The following is a 15,340-nucleotide window of genomic DNA, read 5'->3' on the forward strand; positions in this document are numbered from 1 at the left end:
TGGTGGATATGGGCTTCAGCTATATTATTTCCTGTACTTTTCTGTAAGATGGATATATTTCATAATTTAAAATTCTATAGATAATGATTGTATCATAGCATGTGCTCAGAAATGTGAGTTTCCCTTCTACCTACACGAGTATTTTTGTTATTATTTATTTTGTACACATTTTTTAGAGATTTTTCTAATATGCTTAACCTGGAAGGGTTAAAATCTTCACATAAAAGAATTTGAGAGGTAGGCAGTGCAGGGCTGGTATGACAGTTCCATGACATCATCAGGAACCTAGGCGTCTTCTGTCTTTCTGTTCTGCTGAGCTAGCTTTTGTCCTCAAGATCCCCTATAGTCCAAGATGACTGTTAGAACTGTGACCTTTCCATCTTAATTCCAGAAACAGAAGGGAAGAAGGTTAGAAGGGCTCATCCCTCAGCCTGTTAAAGAGATTTCGCAGAAGTTCCACCCAATAGTTCAGATTATATCTTATTGGCCAGGATCTAGTCACATGATTACATTTTGCTGAAAGGGAGGCTGAAACATGCAGTCTTTTAGCTGGGTATATTGCCCAAGAGATGTAACTTAGAAGAAGAAATTTGATATTGGGAAGCAACCAGGAGTCTCTGTCAAAAACAAGAAAATAAAAGTTATTGACCTCTAAATTATAGCATTTCATTTTAACTGAGAGTTAGAGATTTGAAAAAGCATTTGAAGCTCTTTCATAAACTTGGTACACACCACATATATTACAACTCACAAGTGCTGTCCTCAACTTCAAAGAGGTGTAAACTCAGAGTGCCTCTGTTGTTGCATAAACAAAGTCATATTATATCTTTTTTCAGAGTGAAAAACATGCTCAAAATGTTAGGTTTTATTTTCAAATGCATGGGGAACAAAATGAAGTGCCTGGTAAGAAAATGAAGATGGATGTTAGGAATTTTCAGGTAAGTGGCCTATATTGATGTCGTAGTTCTAAACTTTGAGTTATCAAATCATTCTAACAAGATTGTGCTTATTTCAGGTCCACAGGAGTGAAGTAGCAGACAGAAACAAATTTTGTGATCTCTGCAACATGATATTTAGCTCCCCAGTTGTTGCTCAGTCTCACTATGTGGGAAAAGTCCATGCTAAAAAACTGAAGCAATTAATGGAGGAGAATGATCAGGTATCTCCATCAGGATTTCAGCCAGAGATGGGTAAGATTACATTCACCTCTTTAGCTTCAATACAGGGTCTCCTTACCATTTTTTGTCCAACTTTGCTATCCATTTTTTTATTGGAGAGACTTTCATTCTGGAGTAATAACTTGATTATTCTTCTTCTGCCCAGTTAATCTCTTTCTGTATCTTTGTCGTTTAATATAGAGATTATAATTGCTAGCTAAATTTTAAGAAATGTTATGACCTTTCCTTTTTAGTTTATTAAATACAAATGAAAGCAGGTGATTTGCTATGCTGCTATAAAGAAACAACAAAAAGCAGCCTGAGCTCTCCATTTTCTAATCAAATCATAAAATCTTACTTAGCTCCTTCTTCTTTCCCTTGCCATCTATCTCATTTTTACTTCTTTAGTACTTTCTAGAACATTATCTCACATGTGTGTTCACACCAGTATTTTTACCATAATATAGTTATGGTGTAGCATTTTCTGACTATAACTACAAGCAAAAAAAAATAGTAAGTTACAGAATCTCCTTCTACCCTGATAGTTCATTTCTTTCTTCTAATAAAGTACCACCAACATCATCAATCAGTAATGGGTACTTATTTTATGCTAGATCCCAAAGATACAGAGAACCGTAAAACGTTGCCTCTTTCCTCCTTCCAGTGATGTTGAGTCACCAGCACATGAGAAATCTAGCCTGAAGATCTCACTTCTGGCCTAAGATGGCAGAGTACACCCTGGAAAATCAAACTTGTATTTTGAAAAATTTGTGTGCCAGAAGAAAAAACAAGATGATTAATCCTCTGGAATAAATAATTTACCACATTCTCACTAGCTTCAACACTTTAGGAATAAGGCATGACTAGTATGGAAAATTTACCAACATTAATTTCCAATCCATACTGTAGGCCTCATCCAAACTTAAAATATACTGTTTTCTTAATAATGATGAGCACTGGGTGTTATACGCAACTAATGAATCATTGAACACTACATCAAAAACTAATGATGTACTATACAGTGGCTAACTGAACATAATAAATAAATAAATAAAAGAATACTATGAATAATAATACTGTGAACAATAATAAAAAATTAAACCAGAATTATTTTTAAACTTATTCTAGTCTCTCTAATTTTTGTATATTTGTTTTTCTTCCTGTCATCTAAGGAGGGTTAGAATCCATATGCCCTACAATAGAAAGCATCTTGTAAAGTCTTATTTTCAGTCCCCCAAATTCATCAATTTGAGCTCAGGTAGGATACTAAATGTAAGAGCTCTGAAATAACTATAATTGTGGAAACATATAACTTTATAGCCTTAAACAACTGCATAAATTTTATTTTGATACAAACACCACAAATCTGGACTGGATAGACTTACTGGGGTACTCAAGAAAGACACCAGCTTAGAAGTTGGTACCATCTGTTTTACCCTCACTGATTTTAAGAATCATCCTAAGCTCTCGTGCTTTCATCGATTTTTCCAGTGAATATAATTAGCCAATGCCTGATGCTGAATATTCCTCCCTCTACCTTTGTTGAAGAAACTTGGTGACAGACTTGTATTCAAATTTCTATTCTCACAGAAGGAAATTCTTTTTAACCTGAGTACCTTTATCCAACAGCCCTGTGTGGAAAAAAGTCCAAAGATAGCAGTTTTCAAAGAATTCTGAATTCCCCTAGTACTTTGTAATGAATGCAGCTCTAATAGCTGAATATATGTTGATCACTTCTCATTACAACTATTTCAGCAGGTGTGCCTCTTACTACTTCTGCAGAATCAACTTTTGTGAAGCCCCTTGCCGTCAAGCCTCCTCCAGGTGGGATTAAAGACAAGACTATGCCTTCCTCTTCCAGCAGTGCTTTGGATTTGAATAATCCAAACAAGTATTGCAAGCTCTGTCCTGCTTCCTTTAATAGTCCATTAATGGCCCAACAGCATTATGTTGGGAAAAAACACAAAAGAAATGAAGCTAGGAAGAAGTTTGTAGACAACATAAGAGAGAAACCTCTTCCAGCAAAATCAGATGCAAATGGTAAACAGTAAAAATATCCCAAAATTCTTTCATAGGAAGTTGATATTTTATAAACATACTGGTTTATGTATATATCAATTTGCTGTAGTTTGATAGCAGTGATGGGATTATACAATTTTAGATGAGTAAGGACTTCAGAGTCCATCTAGTTCTGTCTGTTGGTTTTCTAGAAAATGAGATTCAGAAAGTTTAGATGACCTTTATGAATTATAGAATCAAATATAGGTATTGCCGTGGTTCCATGTTATATCATAGGTACATAAGGAAGTATTTTTAACTAGTGTCATGTGGTTACATTATTCAGTCACTAAGTATGGCTTAAGTGTCTCTAAGGTGCTAGGCTAGTCATTGTTGGGAATACAAATGAGGATATACCATTTTCCCTGAAGGAGCAAGTGTCTAAACTAGTTGGGTTAATAACACTTCATTGCAAGAGGCTACAGACATGAATTTTTATGTACATATTTTTGGTAACTAGAGGAGTGAAACATCATGGTTCAGAAAACCTTCATAGAGGATGTATATGATTTAGATTGGTGGAAGTGGGAAGGAGAGAGAATTAACAAAGGAGCTAGAAAGACTGGCAAGAATTCAGGCACAATAAAGATTCTGATCCTGACTGGAATAATCCACTTGCTCTTCTAACCATTTTTTTTTTCATTTTTCCCCCACAGGCACCTTCTCACTACTAGTGTATTTTATTCCTTTTTCATATTCTCTCTTCTTCCCACTTCTTTTCCTCCACTCACTGTTATTTTTCAATTCTTTTCTTACTAGACCTTTCTGCTTCATGTGAAAATGTTCATTACTCCCACCTTGAAGCCCTATTCTTTGTCATATGTAACTCCTTATGCTCTGGTTCTTCTTCTGTGTTTCTGTTTCTTTTGTTTTCTTTGGGGGCTCTTTTTTAATTCATTACCTAAATGTAGGTGTTCCTGTGGCTCCATTCTTGGCCTTACTCTACAAACATGATCTAAGCTGTTCCCCTGATTTCATCTCTTACCTGTATGCTTATAACCTTTCTGTCAAGCTTTGGACTCATATCCAACTGGCAGCTACTGCTTTACCTGGATACCTCATATCCATTTCAATTCCACTCAGTTATTCATAGTAGAAACCTGTAGTTAACTGTGAATCCCCCAACACTACCTTCTTCACTTTTTATATCTAATGAAACACCAAGCCATGACTGTTTTACCTGGTCCCTTATCTGCAGCCCTACTCTTCCCATACTAGGTCAGGCCCTCAACATCTTTCCTAGAGCTTTGGTACTCAAAGTGTGGTTTGTGGCCAGCATCATCAGCATCACTTGGAGCTTGTTAGAAAAAAGAATCTCAAGCCTCACTGCAGACCTGCTGGAACGGAAACTGCATTTTGACAAGATCCCTAGGGGATTTGTACTCACATTAAATTTTGAGAAGCATTGTTCTAGAATATTGCCACAGCCTCCTAACTACTATCCCTGCCATCAGTTTTGTCTCTCCAAATCTACCCTCAATTTAACCACTAGAGTGTTTCACCTAAAGTGCACATCCTTCCAGGTCATTCCCTACTTTAAAATCCTCACTTGTTTCTCCTTTTTCTGAGGATAAAAATCTAAGCTTCATAGCTCTTTACCATCATTCCCTGCCTATGTTCTCCAGGCTTATCCCCTCTTACTTCCTGCCGTGATCTGTATAGGTCAGAACCTGCAAACTGCTTATGGTTTCCAGAAACCATTACCCTATTTCTTGTCTCTCTGCCCTTTTTCATGCTGCCATTTTGGAACATCTCCATGTTCCTCTTCTTTATCTAATTCCTAACTCATTCTTTAACATACTACTTCCCGGGAAGCCTTTTCACTCCCTTCAAGACTTATCTTCTGTGTTTCCTTAGCCTGCATGTCTAATTTTCTCTCTGTGTGTCTTTATCTCCCACTAGAATGTGTAAGATCTTTGAGGGAAGGGATTTCACTTAACTCATCTGTATTTCCGGTGCTAGAGATAGAAACTGGCACAGAGTAGGCCTACCTCAATAGCGATTAGTTTAATATAGAATCAGTGAACTACTAATCTTGATATATTGAGTGCTAACCCTGCATTGGTACTATTTAAGTTTCCTAATTAATGTGATTCAACATATCTCAAAAAGTTACATAGAGATCTGTGTTTTTATCTAGGAATTTGAAGAATGTTGATTTAGGCAAGTGTAGAAATAAAAGTGGTAGGGCTTCTGAAAGTAGTAGATGTTTGGAGAAATGACAAACTTTAACTTGTTAGGATATTTTTCCTATTGCTGGGGTGAGGATATCTGAAATAAGTACCTTCTAGTTTAATGGACAGCATTAGGTAAAATTGGAACTGAGTCAACTATGAGAAGTGTACATACTCTGGTCACTTCTAAAGGGAGAGTCATGTTAGCATTCTGAAGTTTCAAGGTTATTAGAATAAGAGAAGGAGAATTTTGGTGAAATTTTCATCTGGCCAGGGAGGGAGTGCTGACCATTAGCATAATAGAGCTCAAAGAACAAATTTTCAGCCCTGCTTTTAACTGTCCCATTTTAAGAACAGTAAACATTTGAGGATTAAAAAATAGCTGGAGAATTTAAATTAGCTAATGAGAATTTCAAAGAACAGAACAGCAGAAGCCCATATTATAAGCGAGCAAGTGGTAAGACAGAAACCATTTGATACATGACACCTTAACTATTTCATTCATCACCCCATTTTCTCCCTTCTTTCTGTCTCTGCCTTTTTTCCATCTGTTTTGTTTATATATGTTCCTACTATACCTAATCTCTCTTTCTTCATCATTCTCACTGCTTTCTTCATGTCCCTCATCCGGGCCAGATCTTATTAGCACAGGAATGGCTACCATAACGATATGGAACTAAAGTATGTATGTATTTTTTTATTTATTGTATTTGTTTTGTTTATCTTACTAATTTCTAGCCTCATTATTGCACTTAGATATCTCACCTTCACCTGTGACTCAACATACCTAAAATTGAATTAATAATCTTCTCTAAAACCAACTTGAATTTCCCAAGATTCCTGTCTTTGCCAATTGTACCATTTATTAGTCACCTACATTTGAATCTTTGAGGGCATCTTCAACTACTCAATTTTCCTATATCCTGTCCATCAGCAAGTCTTATCAAGTCTTATTAGAACTATTTTTCCTTTCCATTACATTTCCACTACCATCATTTCACACTTCAATGTTGTAACAACCTTCTGGAAGGCTTTACATATACCTCATTGTTATTCTCTCACTCCTTAGTAGCAAGATTTCAACCCTGAATAAATTCCACAGTCCACCTTTTCTACTTTTACATTCAGGATACTGGGTGACGCTATGGAAAATTATGTAAAGCTAGAGATTGGGTACCTCAACAGAGTCTTGGGATCCAATCTCTGTGGACTTGTAGTCCTATTTAATCCTTTACTTTTTCCTTCACTTTCCTCTCAGCCGTGATTTTAAAACCCACACCACTCTCCAGGACTCTCTTCCACTCTTCTACACTTCCCTTCTCACACCCTTCAGGTAAACTTATCTCCCACATTCAATCAGTTACCAAGTTTTGCCAGTTTTTATTTTTTTTTAGTTTTGCCAGTTTTAATGGTATATTTCACCAGTCTCCTTGCTCTTCTCTATCCCTACTGTGTTCTAGCTCATGCCCTCCTTATCTCTTGCCTCATCTAGTTATTTACATACATGTGGTCTCCTTACTTTGAGGCTTGTTCCTCTCAAATTTATCCATATTGCAGCTAGAGGAGAGACTTCTCTCAAACACACAGCTGACCATGTCACTTACTACTTAAAACAGTTCAAGGTTTCCCAATACACAGGATAAAAAGTCTAGGCTCTGTAGCATAACCTATACATCTCTCTGATCTGACATCTTTTTGCTTCTTCCATCTTGTCCTGTTATATTTTATTCCACAACAATTCCAAATTTTAAGAAGTTCTTATAAACACTTCTATGCTTCTATCATGCTAGTCCCTCTCCGTACAGTACTCTTCTCAACTCTTTTCGTCAAGTTAACTATTGTTCATCCTTCCAAGTTGAAGGCATCATCTCTTCCAGTAGCCTTCTTCAGACCCCCATACTCTGCTTCTTTGAGCTTCCATACTCCTTAAGCACACCTCTTACCTTTTACCAAATGAGATTGAAATTCTTTGTTTATATATGTTTCTCACTTGGATTTGTGAGCAACCTGCCCATTTTATTCATCTTGTAACCCTAGAATCTAGCATAATGCTAGATTAGCTAACGCTAAGGTGCTTAGCGTTTGTTGAACAGATTATTTGAAGTCAACACATCATGCTCATTTCTGTCTCTCCCATATCTGATACTGTTTTCATCCCCTGGAATGCCCTTATCTGCCTTCCTTACAATTCAAATCCTTCTTGTCCTCCAAGATCCATCATAACTTCCCTCACTGCTCTAGCTGCTGGTATTCTCCCCCTCCTCTGATTCCTCATAGACTTCACTTTTTCGTTGACAATTGCATTAATTTTAGCCCCTTAACTGAATTAGCCTCCTTGAGACAAGGGATTATATTTTATTCTGCAATATCCATCTCAGCACTTTATATGGTAATAAGTACATAGTTTTTCTCAGTATTTGCTAATTGTTTATTGAGAGGCAGTGTCATGTAGAAGAATAAACATAGATTGGGAGATATGTTTCAAGTCACTTACCCGGTTGTACCTCAGATTCCTCAGGTGTAAAGTAAAAATAAGGCTACTTCACAGTATTGTCAAAGGATGAAGAAGCAGTACAGTATCCATCACAGAATAGGTCCTTAACAAATGTTACTTTTTTTAAAATGTTTTTTTTTCTCCTGTCGTAACTTAAAAACAGGTAAATTAGACTTTTTCTACTTTACTTCATAAAGTAAATCCCACATTAAGTTGCATTTTTGCTTATATGTAGCTCTCAATTGATTATTTTCCATTTAAGCTATTAGACCGATGGTTCTCACCTTGACTACATGTTAGAAACATACAGGGAGCTTTTAGAAATCTCAATGCTCAGGCCATTCCTCAAATCAATTAAATTAGAATCCATAGGACCTACACATTAGTGTTTTGTTTTCTCTTTTTTAACTCCCCAATTGATTAGGATATAGAGCTAAGATTGAGGACCACAACGTTAGACTATAAAGACATGTACTTCCCCAATCTGTGCTTTGAAAACAAAGATCTTAGTCTGGGGAGTTATAAGATAGAGCTGTGATTAGGAGAAAAATGGGCACCACAAGTGTTAGGTTATAGAAGATTCTGAAAGCTATGAGATGCAAAGAAGCTTGAGTTTCTGGATGAAGTGTAAGAAGCATAGTGGATTAAAGAGATTTAGAGTATACTTATCTTGGTGAGCACTAAATAATGTATAAAATTGTTGAATCATTATATTGTACACCTGGAACTAATGTAACACTATTAATTATATTTCAATTAAAAAAGGAAAAGAAAAAGAAACATAGTGGAGGCAGGTTACAGAAGGATTAGACCAGGAATTCTGAACTTGGAGCCAATAAATAGACTTCATATCTTCACAGAAATTGTTTACACCATTTTTATATATTATTTTCTGAGATGTCTATATCTAGAAAAAGATAAAGAATATCAGGGTATGAAAAAGACAAGGGCTAAGGTAATAGTAATCAGACCAGAGTTCCAGAACTGCCTCTGGACCTTTTATATGTGACCTGCAGCTTCTCTAAACCCCTATATTACCTATATTACAATCTTCCAATATAATTTGTAAAGAAACAAAGGAGGAACTGGGGAGAATATTATGTATACTATATACTTTATAAGCACTAAACAAATATGTAAAACCCCTGAAATATAATCTGAGTTTATAATCATAATGAAGATCATTGGCTTGATATTAGGGCAGTGGTGCTCAACAATGGCTGTATAAAAAAAAAAAAATCATCTAAAAACGCTTTCAAAAAGTAAGAAAGCCTGGTTCAATTCCTAGAGATTCTGATTTAAATGGGCTGACGTGGACCTGTAACATGAATATTTTTAAAGTTTTCCACATGGTTCTAATGTGTAGCTAGCATTGAGAACCACTAACCTAGAGGAAACCAGGTGTCCTGCTTATCTTGCATAACTTGGGTGCTCTCAAAATGTATGGTGTTGGCCAAGCAAATCTGAGTCTTAATTTTCGCACTTGTTAGATAAGGATATTAATTTTTTGAAAAGGTTTGTTGTGAGCATGCATAGTCCTGGATTTAGTCCTTAGCTTTGCAGGAAGTCCAGAATCTTCACGGTAGATCAGCCTCAAATCAGGGACTGACCAGACCACAAACAAACTTGGCAAACACTTATAAATAATCAAGGAACTAGAAAGGTATTCCCTTAGTGTATTTCCCACATGTTCTCTAAGAATAATTACCTGTGGTATTGTTAAAATACAAATTCCCTCTCCTAGAGACAGCGGATCATGTTCTCCAAGGGAGGAGCTTGGGGATCTATATTTAAGTAATGCTCCAAGTAATTCTTATCAGAGAAGTCTGGAAACATTGTAATTTAAGTTAATACATTGTCATTCTGATATTGATTTATGGTAGGAGAAGATATATATATTTTTAGTTCTCAGGGTTTTTAAAACTTGGATCTATCATCCAGGGTATCCCTTTTTTGGGATCAAAGAATATGGGAAACAAAATTATAATCAGAAAGTGACTTGGTGAGCATGAAATCAGAGCACTGGGAGAGAGGATAGTTATGAGGAATCATTCATTCAGTCTTTGGCATAACCTGCTGAGCTCTCCTGGGCCCACTAGAGTATCTATCAATAGTAAGCAGAGGCCTCATGTTCTTCCAAGTTAGCATCTTTCTTTCCCCTTGACAATATTCTTTTGTTTCTATGAATAATCTTTGCTTGGACAAGACCCATACACTCGATAATGATTAATTTAGCATCCTTTGAATGATTAAGGTGCTGTTTGATTCAAAAGATGACCTCGCTTGACCCTAAAATTACTGCAGCCACCAATTTATTGCCCCTTCTTTAGGGTGGGGTTTTTTATATTTGGCTTATGAAATTTATTAATTTGCTACTTCTGACCAAAGAGAAAGTGGAAGAATAATGAGGTTAAGAAAATAAAGATTAATTTATCCCCTGCTTTCAATTCTACCTAAGAAGCAGAATAGAGAGGTAGCTGGTATGCCTATTCTATAGTTCTTGACTCTTTTGAAGTGGTAACTAGTAGTTTTTAGAATTTTGCTTTCAGCTTTTATCCTGAGAGTGGGGCTCACTGAACCTCTCTCCTTTCTAAAATCTGTCTGTGGAAATTACTTTTGGTAAACTAATGCACTACAGTGATTTCAGGTAAGAGAGTAAAAATTTGCTTTTGTTTGATCTTTTGGGAACTTTCAGGTTTTTACTGGGTGGAAAGAGAATTAGGAGCAAGCAAAAAGGTTGGTTAAGGGATTAAGAGGCAATCGTTGGTTGGGTGTACTAAATTTGAAGTGCCTGCTACACTTTCATGTAGAAACAATAGGCAGGCAGATAGCAGTTTCTTAGGAAAGAGGCCAAGCCTAGAGAAGCAGTGTGGTGTAGTGTAAAGAATTCTGGGCTCTAAATTAAGAAGTATGGGCGCTGAGAGGTTATCTCTATTACTAACTGGCTCTTTGACTTTGACCAAGTCATTTGACCTCTCTGGGCCTTATCTTTAAATTGGGAAATTTCAGTAGATGATCTCAGTAAATTCCTGTCCAGCTTTGTGATTCTAAGTGTGTCCATATTGACCTCCTTAACTTGGACTCTCTATTTTTTCAGCATTTAGTATGAGAACCTACGTTTGCCATATTTGTAATATCACCTTTACATCTTTAGAAATGTTCCGATCCCATATGCAAGGAAGTGAACACCAAATTAAGTAAGTATTTTTTTTTACCAAAATCCTCCTGTGACACCAAAGAGCAGGGCTTCTGTCAAATACCCTTGCATGTACCTTACAAACTTTCTAGGCATTCATTTCCCTATGAGTTGATACTGCTATAGGTGATGGTATTTGTAGGTGATGGTATTTGATACTGCTAGAGGTGATGGTATTTGAATCCCCTAGGGACTTTTCTAGCCATGATAGTATACTGGCAGAGCTGGCTAATTGGCACCCCTCCTGACCAGACAGCATTATCCTTCTCTGGGGAGATGCTAAAGGATCATTCTCATTGAGCCATACAAACTCAATTAAGTCCTGGAAGGTTCTTAGTTCCAGGAGATAAAGTGATCTGCTCATCATCCTTCCAGCGAGGTACAGTAGTTAAGAAAAAAGGTCTTGCTGTTGGACAGACCTGGATTGGAATATCAGATCTGTCTTTCTAACAAGTGTATAACTTTGGACAGCTCCAATATGAAGTTGTTATAATGAAATATTAAAAATTTCTGTAAGGTGCCTGGCCTGGCATATAATAGGAGCTCGATAAATATTCCATTCTATTTTATTGTTTTAAGGAGGAGAGGATTAAGTGGACAATTAAGGACTGGATAAGTCAGGTAGCAGGACAGAGGGGCACTTAACTATTGTATTTTTGGTTTGTTGCTTTAAAAATCAAAGCATAGTGTTTCTGTTACATTATTTTATTCTGGTAGAAAATATATCTACTTTGAGTCTGAATACTTAGGAGCTAAATTGATTCACCAAATTAATCTTCAGACTCTTTTTTTTTTAATCTCAGAGTTCCAGAATAAATAGCCATTATATTTATAGATCTATACAAGGACTAATTAAAACTTTTAAAACAATGTGACATTCAGATCAGACCATCTTTGGGGCATTAAATATTATTGGTCCTTTCCCGCATATCCCAACATGCCTTACAATTTAAGTACTAAGACAGTAGCAGCTATGTCTGCATCTTCCCTTTTTATCTCAGCCCTGAAAATTTTTTGTGTGTAAAAAATTGTGAGGTACATGGGAAATATCTGACTATCCCTGCTGCTGCTTTTTGGCATAAAAAGTGATGATTTATAGCTTTTATATTGCAGTAGGTTTTTTAAATTTGTTTGGGCTTTTGTTGTTTTTGTTTTTCCAAGCTAATCTTTTTTCTTTAAATTTTTTTATTCTTATATTATCCCCATACATTGCATCATTAGTTTTAGATGTAGTGTTCCATGATTCACTGTTTGTGCATAACACCCAGTGCTCCATGCAGAATGTGCCCTCCTCAATACCCATCACCAGGCTAACCCATCCTAAGCTAATCTTTTTGAAAGCAAAGAAAATATTCAGAATAAAATAACCTAGTAACAAGAACTTTCTACTGTCTTCTTTGCAGAGAATCCATTGTTATCAACCTAGTGAAGAATTCAAAGAAGACACAAGACTCTTATCAAGATGAATGTGCAGATTACATCAAAGTGCAGAAAGCCAGAGGATCAGAGTCCAAGACTTGTTTCAGAAAGATGGAAGAGGATTCTCTGGAAACCCGTGGGTACAGGGAAGTAGTTGATTCCAGGTCCAGACATAGAATGTTTGAACAAAGACTCCCATGTGAGTCTTTCCGGACATACCCAGGATCATACCATATTTCACAAACAGGAGAAAACCAATTACCTCATTGCTCACCAGCTCATTCAAAGAGGACCTATGACTCTTTCCAAGATGAACTGGAAGATTACATCAAAGTGCAGAAAGCCAGAGGACTAGATCCAAAGATTTGTTTCAGAAAGATAAGAGAGAACTCTATGGAAACCCGTTGGTACAGAGAAGTTGATTCTCGACCCAGACAAAGAATATTTGAGCAAAGATTTTCACTTGAGACTTCCCAGACCTACCAACAACCATATAATATTTCACCAGTGGAAAGCCAATTACATCACCGGTTACCAGCTCATTCAAAGAGGACTTATGATTCTTTCCAAGATGAACTTGAAGATTACATCAAAGTGCAGAAAGCCAGAGGACTAGAGCCAAAGACTTGTTTTAGAAAGATTAGTGATAGCTCTACGGAAACCCATAAGTACAAAGAAATGGTTGATTCCAGACCCAAACATAAAATATTTGAGCAAAAACTCCCATTTGAGACTTCCCAGACCTATACAGGATCATACAGTATTTCACAAGCAGTAGAAAACCAGTTACCTCATTGCTTACCAACTAATGACAGCAAACAGAGACTAGATTCCATGACCTCTTGTCAACCCATCAGAGACTATTTCCCAGAAAAACCAGTACCCCTGAGCCTTAGTCAGCAAGAAAATAACTCTGGCCCATACAGTGTAGAATCTGAAGTTTACAAGCACCTCTCCTCAGAAAACAGTACCAGTGACCATCAAGCAGATCATAAACGGAAACATCAGAAAAGAAGAAGACACCTGGAGGAAAGTGAAGAAAGGCCAGAGAAAGAAGAGCAGTCCAAGCATAAAAGGAAAAAGAGTTATGAGGATACTGATCTAGATAAGGACAAGAGCATCCGACAAAGGAAAAGAGAGGGAGATAAAGTCAGTGTCAGTTCAGGAAAGCTTAAACATCGAAAAAAGAAAAAAAGCCATGGTGTACCCACTGAGAAAGAAGAACGTAAGCACAAGAAAGAGAAAAAGAAATCTGTTGAAGAAAAGACAGAAGAGGAAATGCTTTGGGATGAATCTATTCTTGGATTTTGAGCTTTTAGTTTTGTTTACCCAAGGATGAATTGAAGAAATCAGTTAAGAACATGGATTTAGACAAACAGAACATCTAGTGAAGAAAAGGAGCAGTGGATACAGTCAATGTCAGTTCAGGAAAGCTTAGTTTTTGTGTGTATAAATTGAAATTGAATTGAAAGAAGAAACAAACAAGTTTAGACCTACCCTCTGAGAAAGAATGTAAGAAAAACAAAAACACGACAAGAACATAAGAGAAAAGGAAACCTGTTGAAGAAAAGACGAGAGTCAATGTTTTGGGAGGAATCTGTTCTAGGAATTTGAACATTTCATTTTGTTTGCCTAAGGATGAATTGAAGAAATCAGTTTAGAAAATGGATTTAGACAAAAAACAAAAACATCCAATGAAGAAGAGAAGAGGTGAATATGGTTATTGTCAATTCAGGAAAGCTTAGTTTTTTTGGTGGGTATAAAAATTGAAAATGAATTGAAAGAAGAAACAAGCATAAACCTAGCCTCTGAGAAAGAAGAACATAAGAACACAAGAATAGAAAAGAAAAGTAAACCTGTTGAAGAAAGATAATGCTTTGGGATGAGTCTACTCTTGGATTTTGAACTTTTTAGTTTTGTTCCCTTAAGGTTGAATTGAAGAAATAAGTTGAAGAGTTTGGTTTCATGAAATTGTTGTTATTTGAATTTTCCTAAGTGAACAGTTAACTTTAACCTCTAACAAAAGCCAAGTGAAGTAAAAGTATTCAATATGCCTTTTCCTTAAGTTACTTTTCTTCATTTTCTTAAAAAAAAGGAAAGAAAAATTACGTTTCTTACATATAATGTAATTTTGCTTAATGAGGTTGTCTCTACTTCTATTCATCAAATTGCTGTGGTGATGAATTATTTACCCATGGGAGATAATTTATTTTAAATGAGAGAATTACCAGGCATTAGAGAATCCATTCCTTGTTTGGGTTTGTGATAGTGTTGGTATTTTATTATTGTTGTTGTGTGTTTGTTTCTTGGTTTTCTCCAAGAAAAATGTATGAAGCGATTTAGACTGATTTTTTTGTTTGTTAAATCTAATTTGCAGTGTATTTTTATATTTTCTAGTTCTGAAAGTGAAAATGAAACAGTCTATAATAAATTTAGATGATATATAGTTTTAAAAAGCTCTCAAAATGTACTGATACAAAATCAGTCTATATTCTGGAAATGTTTATATTATATTAAAGTGTTTTAATTTCTATATATTGTTTTGTGTAACCAATCATTTCCCAGCCAAAGATGATTTTATTTTGGGAATGAGAGGGGAAACAATTATACAGTTTGCACCTCTTGGGAGATCATAATGTAAGGTTGTAATAATTTCATTTATTTCACATCTTGCTTAGTAGAAGAAGCAGACTTGAGTTCACTTTTAAGTTAAAAAAATTGACCAACTAAATAACTTGAAACTGGAGAAGGAAGAATTTTCTAAGTGGGAGAGGGCTGTGAGAGTACATTACCTTTATTTTTTTTATAATAAAAAATTCTTTTGAGTTTTTATTTTTTTTTT

General features: G+C 35.9%; 1 protein-coding gene across 8 annotated transcripts in view; it reads left to right on the forward strand.

The window, feature by feature from the left end:
- ZMAT1 (zinc finger matrin-type 1) overlaps positions 1–15,031 on the forward strand; it is a 36,821-nt gene extending 21,790 nt beyond the window's left edge. Inside the window, exons 3-7 of one of the 8 annotated variants that reach the window (XM_081808509.1) lie at positions 837–938; positions 1,016–1,190; positions 2,913–3,197; positions 10,981–11,080; positions 12,483–15,031. In XM_081808509.1, the coding sequence (XP_081664635.1) occupies positions 837–938; positions 1,016–1,190; positions 2,913–3,197; positions 10,981–11,080; positions 12,483–13,809 (1,989 nt within the window). In that variant the 3' untranslated portion in view covers positions 13,810–15,031. Of the gene's footprint in view, positions 1–836; positions 939–1,015; positions 1,191–2,912; positions 3,198–3,996; positions 6,075–10,980; positions 11,081–12,482 lie in introns of those variants that run through there. The other 7 variants (XM_081808510.1, XM_081808511.1, XM_031032812.2 and 4 more) reach the window with 7 other exon arrangements.
- The last annotated feature ends 309 nt before the right edge of the window (positions 15,032–15,340 follow it).

Source organism: Leptonychotes weddellii, chromosome X, assembly GCF_054177405.1.
Source record: "Leptonychotes weddellii isolate Sample4059 chromosome X, ASM5417740v2, whole genome shotgun sequence".
Taxonomy (NCBI): Eukaryota; Metazoa; Chordata; class Mammalia; order Carnivora; family Phocidae; genus Leptonychotes; species Leptonychotes weddellii.